The 10,387-nt window shown below is 44.3% G+C and overlaps 2 protein-coding genes across 4 annotated transcripts in view; both read right to left on the bottom strand.

Moving 5' to 3' along the window:
* The window catches only part of LOC103924491 (aldose reductase-like), a 28,044-nt gene extending 22,980 nt beyond the window's left edge, over positions 1 to 5,064 (bottom strand). The window contains exons 1-2 of the mRNA XM_009333020.1: positions 5,049 to 5,064; positions 26 to 108 (exon numbers count right to left, since the gene is read on the bottom strand). Of these exons, the coding sequence (XP_009331295.1) occupies positions 26 to 108; positions 5,049 to 5,064 (99 nt within the window). The remainder of the gene's footprint in view (positions 1 to 25; positions 109 to 5,048) is intronic.
* Positions 1 to 10,387, bottom strand: part of LOC103924353 (aldose reductase-like) — a 29,837-nt gene that overhangs the window by 5,389 nt on the left and 14,061 nt on the right. The window contains exons 4-10 of one of the 3 annotated variants that reach the window (XR_663980.1): positions 10,087 to 10,164; positions 9,328 to 9,450; positions 8,729 to 8,829; positions 8,497 to 8,578; positions 7,888 to 7,971; positions 7,049 to 7,131; positions 6,091 to 6,292 (exon numbers count right to left, since the gene is read on the bottom strand). Coding sequence is in view for 2 of the 3 variants with exons in the window: in XM_009332865.1 (XP_009331140.1) it covers positions 6,250 to 6,292; positions 7,049 to 7,131; positions 7,888 to 7,971; positions 8,497 to 8,578; positions 8,729 to 8,829; positions 9,328 to 9,450; positions 10,087 to 10,164 (594 nt within the window). In the remaining variant the exon portion in view is untranslated. Of the gene's footprint in view, positions 1 to 4,682; positions 6,293 to 7,048; positions 7,132 to 7,887; positions 7,972 to 8,496; positions 8,579 to 8,728; positions 8,830 to 9,327; positions 9,451 to 10,086; positions 10,165 to 10,387 lie in introns of those variants that run through there. The other 2 variants (XM_009332865.1, XM_009332866.1) reach the window with 2 other exon arrangements.

The following is a 10,387-nucleotide window of genomic DNA, read 5'->3' as shown; positions in this document are numbered from 1 at the left end:
GGTGCGCCACCGAGATCCCCGTTACCTTCCATGTGCCCGGCCCCAGGAGAGGTATCTTGGCCGCGGTGTTCAGCTGCACGCAGGTCGCTACAGCCCCGCACGGGAATCCTACCGGGCAGCGCGGCCCGCCGGAGCCCCTTTAATAGCGGCCGGGCCCGCCCTGCCCCGGGACCCGCCTGGGGACAGCCACCGCCTTACCGCAGCCGGCCTCGGTTATGTTGAGCTAGGGTGGGTTAGTGCCGGTTCTCCCCGTGTCCTCGGAGCTGCTTTCTCCGCCGTTGTGCGTTGTGAGCCTCGGGCTGAGGAAGGGCTCTGAGCCCTTTGGCTGGAGCAGCGTGTCCCCACGACAGTGGTGGTGGCCCAGGCTCTTGAAGAGCTCCAGTGGTGCAGGGGGCCTATGTGAATTTGGGAGGATTCAGCCTTCAGTTCCCCTGTGAAGGTGGAATGAATGTAGCCTATGCTTGCGATCACAGGAGAGGAAAAGTGAGCTGTTTTGTAGGAGTAATTTAGAAAACAATGATTTTAAAGAAGGTTATTTTTAATGCTGGGAGAAGTTTCTTTTAATTTTTTTTTTTAAAGTTGTAGAATAATAGTGAGTTTTTAATGAGTATCACAATGATCACATTGCTCCTCTATTTTCAGGGAGGTGCAGACCATATTTCAGAGTAAAATAGAGATATGTGGAAATAAATGGTAGGTGGTCCGTAATTTCACATTACAAACTGGCTTTGAAATTTTGCAGATAAGAGTATGCTGTGCTGTTGAAGCAGTCACAGCACAGTGGAAAACAAACAAACAAAAATTACCTGCAGGATCCAGTAGATGATCCAGGATATTATGTTAAGGCCACTTGGGAAGCTTTGCTGCTTGCTCATGCTTGGAGAATTTTTCAGGTGCACGCATTAGTTGGGAGTATAATGGTGCATTTTTCTCTGGATGCCTTTGCCACAGCAGATGCCCAGCTGCTTTGTAGCTTTGTACTTTTTGCTCTGCTTACCTGAGGGCAGACAAGGTATTTGGTTGCCTCTTTAATCTTTCTCCTGTTTTGTGTCGACACCATCAGCTGTGCTCAGCAGGATACGATGTTTCAGTTGTATCACAAAACAGTTATATAATGCAGTGTTCCCCTTTTACTTTTTTTCTGGATTCCTTCTCTGTATATCTGCTCTGAGTGTGCTCAGACTCTTGGGGTTTGCTTCAGGGGTCAGTGAAATCAATGGAAAGACAGTGATTAGCCTAAGCCTGTTCCTCAGTTGTGTTGACAGTATTAAAAGCAAGCTGTTCGCACAAGAGGCCTCTGCCATCCCAGTCGAGGGGTTTTCACACTTCCCTTTTTCCTTCCTACTGTCCCTCCATCAGTTCAGGGAAACAGTCACTGGTGCTCTGCAGAGCTTTAGGAAAGCTCCCTGTGCCAACCATGGCTTTGTGTCTGGTGGGCATTCCTACTGGGAGCTGCTGCTGGTGGGCAAGGGACCGGAGCTAAGGTTAACAGAGGTGCAGAGCTGGTGCGCACAGTGAGTGCTGTTGGGGAGGTGGACTACGTGGTGTTAGCTGGGCTCAAAGAGAACAGTTTTCTATGCCTGACCTCTGTCTTGGTCTTAACTATTAGCAGAAGTCACGTGGAGACTTGTCCTGACAAAGATTGTCTCCCTCCAGAGAAGTCACCCTATTTTGAAACATCAAAATGATCACCTCCGCCATTAGTAGGCTGTCCCCTTTTTGCTGATGACTGCTAAATTTTGTGCAATATGAACTTCACAAATTTTTTTTGCAAAATAACATGTTGAGCTATGACTGTGATTTGCTTTTTCAGGGCAACCTGAAGACCAGCTGAAGTGCCAGTTTGCCTCTGCTCTCCTTTGTATTTCCTGGATGCTTGAGCTAGTGGTGGTGTGCTGACAGTTTACTAATATCAGCAGTGTTGTGCTTTGACTCCAGGTGTTGTAGGTCTCGTCGTAGGAACTGCCACAATCAATCAGATTTTGTACTGCGTTCCATATTTTAGGGAAGTGGTCATGACACCAAGCCTGTCAGAGTTCAAGAAGCGTCTGGACGACGCTGTTAGTCATATGGTTTAGTGTTAGGTAGTCCTGTGAAGAGCAGGGAGTTGGACTTGATGGTCCTTATGGGTCCCTTCCAACTTGAGATATTCTATGATTCTATGGAACAGTACCAAGGTGAACTGGTGCCATCAGAGAGTCGAGCTCTGTGAGTCTGCGAAAGCTTGCAAAGCCCGGCTGTTTGGCCAGTAAGATGGGATCTCCTGGAAGAAAGGGCAGAAAACCCTGCAGTGTTTGTTCTCATTCTTCTGAGCGTGTCTTTCTGGGGAGAGGTTTCAAAGCCCTGTGTTCCTGCGGCAAGGAGCTGGGTAGGATGTGTGATGACAGATAATGAGACTTGGTGGAGAGCACGGCTGAGAAATGCAATTTGTCCTTCCCCTCATTTTCTTCTGAGATTTTTGTGTTGCTTCCTCTGCGGGCCTGTTCACGTTCTCCTGTGAAGGTGGGTGCTTGGTTTTCCCCAGTGGTTTCTTGCATGAGAGGTGTCTTGGTGTTTTAACAGAGGATTTTGGGCAGAAGGTTTGTATTTTGCTTTGCTGTTTGTGCCCGTTGGTGTGAGACTTTCCCCAGATCATGGCAAGACATGGGAGCTGTCAGTTCTTTCTCTGTCCTGAAGGCGTGGCTGGGGTTGTCAGATGATGGTAGGGCCTCTGGGAAAGAAGTACCGCATGCGTCAGTGGATGACAGCTAGCCTGGGAAATACTGCAAACTGCATGCTTGATAAAATGCCCAAGGGTTCCTTGCACAAGATGAGGAACTCTGTGCATGAGGAAGGGTCTGATTTGATCTGTGTGCAAGGTTTTGCACTAAAGCTGGATGCTTATTGTAGCGCCTTTTCAGGTTTGTTGTGCTGACATTTGCATGTAGTAATTCTAATTCACCAAAAATCATAGCTTCAAGAGATGAGCAGCGTTCGGCATCTGAGAAGATGACGACTGAAAATGATCACAGTGGGTAGGTCCCAGAGGAAAAAATCTTTACCAGCAGGAAGGCTGCCTGGTCCTAGCCTGCAATGACACAGAAATTCAAGTCTCCTCTGAGGGCTGCCTGCCCTCTGATGCCTGTAGGTTTTTTAAAGCCCCACATGGTTTTATTGGTGGGAATTGTCCCAGGAAGGGTTTGTGTCCATCAAGTGTAGGTGACTGCAGCTGACTTTACCTCCCCTCACAGGAGAGGGGGAGAGAGAGTGCATTAGGTCTGGAGAGCCTGAAGAGCAAGATGGACCAGAGCCAAGAGCAGCCCTGGCCCTGGGCGTATTGAATCACACTGAATGCTGCTGCCTTGTTTTGCCCAAACATCTCTTGGCTCTGACTGGAGCTTAGAGGTTGGCCCTGAGGTGGCTGCTTGCACCTACACTGTGGACACCTAAAGTTAGGTAAGATGAATTCCCCCTGAAAGACTGCTGCATGTGACCTGGGAATAAAGGACAAGTATGGCCAGTGCAGAGTGTTTCAAATATGGACATGTTTTTTAAGAAAACAACCGCCCACAAACACACCAAAAAACAAAGGGGCAAGCACTGCCCCTTGTAAATTATGATTCGTTTGCCTATGATAAGTAATATTTAGCATTAAGATTTGTGCTCAAATACCTCTTCCATATTTTTTTGCCTCATCTTGAGGTTGCATGTTACATTCTTTTGGAAGTTTTGGTTGGAAATATTGGGATGACCTCTATCTGAAAAGCATATTAGATATATTCTAGGGACTTGTATATATATTTTAGAATATCTTATGTGATCTCAATATATCAGTGTATTGAGCAGACTATCTGCACATTGTGGGTTTTTTCCTGTTGGAATGAATAAGTAGTAACAACACCTAAAGCTGTAATGTAATTCAGGTCCATTGTTCTGTCTCTCTCATAACCTTAACACTCAAGCCAAAAGTGCAGGTTTTATTCACACCTCATTTGAAAACAAAAGCTTTGTTTTTTTTAATCACATGAAAAGGCTAAGTTCTTTTTGCATTTGTCATGGGATAAGCTGAATTCACCAAGTGGACCAATGGAGGAATAGCCTGTCAGGGAGAGTATTACATATGCACAGAAGGAGTCTTGGTACATATGAGCTATGGATGTGAAAGTTAGTTACAGGAGAACAATACCTGGAAGTATTCACAAGGTGTAATATTATGCGTCCTTCATCCACCACTCCCGTGAGTCTGTGGTCTCACCCTGGGGGAAATACAACAGGACAGCCTGTCCTGTCTCAGTGTCAGGCTCTGGGCAGTGGCTCAGCACTAACGTGTAATATTACACTTTGTGTCCTCATCATTTTGGATATCTGTGTAGTGATGTTTCCCCATAGCCTCCTTTATTGTGAGTTTTTAAAGCTAGATGTCAGCACAGGCTGGCAGTCACATCAGTCCAGATTATCACCATAAAGCTTTCCAGCACTTCCGGGTATTGTTCTCCTATCACTTTCACATCCATAGCTCGTATGCACCAAGACTCCTCACACAATTCTTGTTTGCCATGGTTCATTATATCCAGTTATTCTACTCCTGATCAAGGCAATATCTTGATGTTCCTGTGACATTCCACCTCTCAGCCTTTCTGTCATCTGTCAAACATCTTTCATACATGCACTCATACTTACAAACTAATGATGTACAATTCAAGTAGCTCAAGCTTGTGTATGTGTATTCCTTTGTCACACACTAAATTACAGTAGAAGTTTGTATGGCACAAGCAGTAAGTCAGTCAGTATTGGGTCCTAATACTATTAACCTTTACAAAAGCAGTTTTTTGTTAATCATCTTGTTCTCAAGAAACTTCCAGACCACCCAGTTGCTCAAGACATAACTCAAACTTCATATGTTTTTGTCAGACCCTACAGCTTGATCTGGTGTGGATGTTATACATCAGAATGCAGTAGTTGTACTGCAGATGTCCACCAGCCCAAGGCACATGGCACTTACAGACCCCTGAAGTGCCATGCTGTTGAAACACCTCCTAGCCATCCTAGCACTGCCCAACAAGGCTCACCTGCATCCTCCACCATGAGGGATAGGCTTTGTCAGGGGAAAGCTTTACTCATACATGTAGTTACAGTTAACAGATACCTGTCCCAGTTACCATGCCATTGAGCCAGCACAGCATAGCCTGGAGGGAACATAACACTTGTGCCAATGTCAGGCTCTGGGCACCAGCTCAGTATTAACACTTAACAGTTCCACCTTGCACCCTCTGCTTCTATGCAGTATCAGACACCTGCTTAACACAGTCTCCCCTCTCCCCCAGTCTCTGTTACTCTGGGTTTTTATAGCCAGATGTTAGCACAGGCTACCAACCAAATCAGTCTACAGTGATTCCACTGTACAGCTTTCCAGCAGTTTCAGGTGTTGGTCTCCTGTTGCTTATTGATCCACAGTCCATACTAAGGCTTGTTGTGCTCTACCGTTCTTGTCAGCATTGCTCTGTCAACCAAAGCTTATTATACCAAGTTATTCAACTTTTAATCAAGACAAGATCTTGATGCTCCCGTGACATCATTTAAAATTGAATATGGATGACGGTTTCCAATGACATTGTTGATGCAAGTGGCTTGGTTTGTCAGTTTTTCAAATCAGAATAAACTTCCAAACCAGTGGTAATCTAAACATTTTTTATATGATAAGAATAAAACTGAACACTAATCTCTGTCCAGTTTCAGCCTGTAAAAGAATGAGACTGAAATAAGGCCCAGTATGAGAAGGTATGCATCTGTAGGTCTGGACATTTCCCCCATTTATTCTTCTTTCCCAGAAAGCTTTGGGCTGTGCTCTAGAAGTGAAGTTAATTGTTGTCTCTTATCTTCAGGCAGTGATTATGTAGTTCATTCTTTCAGGATGGATCTTTCTTCTGTGCTCACATATCTTTACTCTGCAGCCTTAAGTGGTGCTGATGCAAGACAGAAGATAAAAAAATATCAGTTGCTAGTTCATTCTTCATGTTTTCTGTTTTGCTATTTCGGCCATGCAGAGACACTCATCTAATGATTAGAGAACTATTATAGCCCATATTTTGTTCTTTAGAGCAATTTTACTATTTCCTTCCACCAAAGAAGGAAAACCCAAAGTCACTGAATATACTATGCCTTTGCTGGCAGGAAAGATACAGTGTGCAAGCTACGTAATGGACAACTCTAGGCAATGGTAGAAGCTCGTTAGACCCCAGAGGCCTGCAGGAGGACAGGATAGGACTATCTTCAGTATTCTGTATTGAAAGGGTACTCCTTGTGATTTTTGCACCTGGAAGAAATCAAAGAGGAAAGATTACTCTCACGGCTGAAATAAATGCTATATAGAACTACACTGGGTGTCTAGAGGAGCCTTCAAGGGAGGCTCCGAGTTGTGTAACTCCAGGATAAATTCAAGAGACTTATTAGGATAGAAATGGCATACATGACCAACAAGTTCAAGTCTTCTCCTATTATTCAGGCACTGAACAGTGGTAGGACCAAGTTACTTTCTAGATAAGGAGTTAAAGTTCACACTGCTTACAGGGAAAACAGCAGTTTCTGTGGTCTTTCAGCCAAGACTTCTTGTCTTGCTATAGGCTTCCGAGGTGCACATCTGCAAGCAGTTGTTCTTCATACTGCACTTCAGATGGTCATTCCCTCCCTCAACCACCTATGTAAGAGCTGACATCAGTTTATAACACCTCACAGAAAAAAATTACCATAAGTTTAAAACTGCCTAATGCTCATTTCTCTGATATGGATATAGCCAAAGTTATCAAATAGAACCCTCCTTTCGGAATTCGCACACAAGGTTTCCTGGAGAAAGGATTCACAATGAATAAATAGTATGACTTACACTCATCCTTTAGTCAATAAAGTGAAAATATAACTCCATTAAGATGTTAAATAACAGATGTTTCATCCCTCAAGTGGTTTCAGATTTCAAAATATACCCAATTTAAACAGCTACACCAGTACCTGTGAGATCAGAATAAAGATTATTGGAAAAAATGTAAGAGTTGGAAGGAAACAAGCTGTCGCTTACATGCTCATTGCACAGATCCTCCAGTTTCTGTTTAAGCTGAGAAGGGTTGCCATCTCCTCTTTAGTCAATTCAAAGTCAAACACCTAGAAAGAGAAACAGCTGGAACTCACCTCTTTGAACAAATCAAATCAGAAGCAAGATCACAAGATTAAAGAATAAGTTCACATCAAAAAGGGTGCTGGTTAGAAGTGATGGCTTCATGAGACAGGGAAAGGAAAAGTATCTTTTTATTTTCAAGACTCTACTGGCAGAGGAAAGAAACAAAAAAGATTGCCAGTTGCAGTTACGTGTGCCAGCTGTTCCAAGATGTTTGGTAAGCACTTGGTTTTGCAAATGCCTCTATTTGTGGGAGACGCATTTCTCTCCAATTCCAACGAAACATCTGGAAAACTTTCCTATTTCAATAAATCCAGCTATGTTACTTCTGAAATCTTGATGTCCAGTATCAGGAAAAAACCCTGACTAAACAGTCAGAGGAGCAATGTGGTTTATTGACACCAGGACTCTTCCCTTAACATTGCTTACTCTGTAATTTGAGGAATGTTACTGCACTTGGGCTCCAAGCAAGCCCTGCCCGCCACTTCATCCACAAGTCACAGAACAGGAAACACTATGTAAGGTGACTGATAAGGTTATCAGCATACAGTTTCCAAGAGCTCTGTCTATCTTTTCTCCAGCTGTAGTTTTCATTGTAGTCCTAGCTTCCAGACAGAGAGAAAAAGCCCAGTCCTCTTGCCTGAGGAGGACGTGGGAAGGGTGAGAAAGGATCGCTGCTTGCTCTGTGGGGGAAGGCATGCCGACCCTGAAGGGCAGCACCCAGGTCACTTGTAATCACTCACCTTGAAGTTCTCCGCAATGCGCTGTGGTGTGACAGACTTGGGAACTGCAATCACATTTCTCTGGATCTGGAAGCGAAGGAGAACCTGCAGGAACAGACCACCGAGTCAGAGAGAGGACAGCTCCTGCTCCAGAGGAAGCAGAGCCTGTTCCAACAGCTGTTCTCCCTAAGCTACACCAGCTTCTGCAGAGCTGCATTTCAAATCATTTCCATTCCTGTGGCCTAGGTAGTGCTTCCTGGAGAACAAAGAGGGAAGTGGTGGAGGCCCACATGGAAGGCCTCCTTTCTTATCCAGTTTCAGGACAGTCAATTCCTTTTCTTCCCACCTGGATGCTCAGCAGTCTATGCGAGGCTTTCACTCTCTGCAAGAGGACTTGAGAGGGGAAGTGACATTTGAAGATGGGTCAAGAATCTTTTTCTGTCTGAGGGCCGAAGAGACAGTAGTAGCATATCTTGCAGGCCATATAATAAGCAATCTACATTGTTAGGGAAAAATCAGAGAAGTGCCAGAGGTCATAGGGAATGGATGCAGGTTCTGCCTGCTCCTCCCATCTATTTTCCTTAATGGCTGTGTTACAGGAAGAGTACCCGCTGTCTGGCACCCACCTACCTGTGCTGGGGTTTTGTTGTGCTTGGCTGCAATCTCTTTGATCTTGGGGTCATCCAGAAGGGAAGGATTCTCTGGCTCAGCCCTATGCAGAAACAAAAAGGAAGAAATGGCAAAGAATCACTCCAGAAAGACTCTACCTAGCATGAATTATTAAAAATACACATGCACCATCACTCATTCAATTAATCTGAATGCTTCAAACTTAAACCACACTAACCCACTTGGAAATTACCTGTCAGGGCGTCCAAGGGGACAGTACGCTGTCACAGTGATCCCTTTGGATTGGCAATAGTTGATAAGCTTCTCCTGGGAAAGGTATGGATGACACTCAATCTGCCAACACAGGAGGAGAGACTGATAGTTGTAGAACTACTGTAGTGTTCCCATGCTCCAGAGGTTTTTTTTTTTATGAATCCTAATTACAGGCTGCCTTCATCCTACCCTGCATGTGGTCTGTGTGACAATACAAGACTAATTCTGTAGGGCACCAACTTTTATATTGAGTCCTTATGTGCTTTTAGGATTTTGTTCTGAGAGGCTTTATAAAAGTCATTGATTAGAGTCAGAATGATAGCTCATGTCTGGATTCTTTATCCCTCCAGAGAGAATGCTTCATAGGGAAATACTCCAGAATTTGTAAACAGTGGTTCAACAAGGTGAGACAAAAAAGAAATATTCTGGTCCTTTTTGTACTGAGAAATACCCACAGAGCAGGATTTAGAGTACATGCTGCATCTACTTTGCTCTCCCTTTTTCCATCTCCTCATTTGACTGTAATCAGATCTTTATAATCCCTGAAAACTATTCACCTGCTGTCACTTTGCAGCTTACCTGGTTATTTGCAGGCTTGTGCTTCAGTCCCGGCTTGTTCAAGATTCTTTCAATCTGCTCACGGTTAAAGTTGGAGATTCCAATGGCTTTTACCAGACCGGCATCCACCAGCTCTTCCATGGCCTAACACAAAGGGGAGCAAAGTCAGCATCCAGTACACAAGACATGACCTGAACACATTCTTCCTGATGTGGCTTGTTTTCCTTCATGGGAAGCACAAAATAACTGTTTGGACTTGCCAAGTTTTTGATTCTCAAGGGGAAAAGTGGGTACTGGTAGTATCTGTCCATGTTTTCTATCACAAAGCCCAAAATCATTGCCGAGACTGAAATTCACTAAGTTACACGAGGAAAAGAAGACTCTAAGTCTACAGTTGTCACAGCACTGGAGGGCTATACTCTAGGAGGATGGCAGGATCACAACCTAAGTGTCTATTTCTGCAAAATCTGTTTGAGCAGTTCAAGAACTGTGGTGAAGAAAAGTCGTACAGTTATGGTCAAGTACATAACTTTTTCTAACCTCAGTCTGGTCTGCAGCTCCACTGAAAGTGACTGTGCAGCTCAGTGACTTGAGATGCTAATCCACAGTGAATAGGGATAATAGCTTGACTAATCATGCATATTTTTAAAGGCTACCACATACTTTTGTGAATTCTTTCCAACTAATTCTGCATACATGCATGAGCCATGCTGTGACTGCTGAAACTAACACCACTGCTGAGGACAGAAGACACGATTCTCCCGCTGTGGCTGAACTTACCTCCCATGTATGTAGAATATCTGTGTTGCTGGGTATCGACATGCCTTTGTCATCTGTGGGAAACAGCTCCTCCCCTGCCTGTCAGTGACAAAGAAAATGCTTGAAAAATCTGTTGAGAAGTTTGTTTAATACCATGAAAGCCCACAACCATGATAGCTTAAACTTCCAGTGCAGGCAAGAACACTAATTCTTGTCTACATTCAGTCATTCCCTCCTGAGGAGCAGGAGGAATTGAAGGCATTTCTGCCAGTGACCATTCCCATAAAGACAGGTTTTTCTGCTGGACCCCTCGAAGTGATGA

This window comes from Pygoscelis adeliae, unplaced genomic scaffold, assembly GCF_000699105.1.
Source record: "Pygoscelis adeliae isolate BGI_AS28 unplaced genomic scaffold, ASM69910v1 Scaffold38, whole genome shotgun sequence".
Lineage (NCBI taxonomy): Eukaryota > Metazoa > Chordata > Aves > Sphenisciformes > Spheniscidae > Pygoscelis > Pygoscelis adeliae.
Note: the sequence above shows the minus strand (reverse complement) of the source record. Positions and strands in the feature narration are given on the sequence as shown.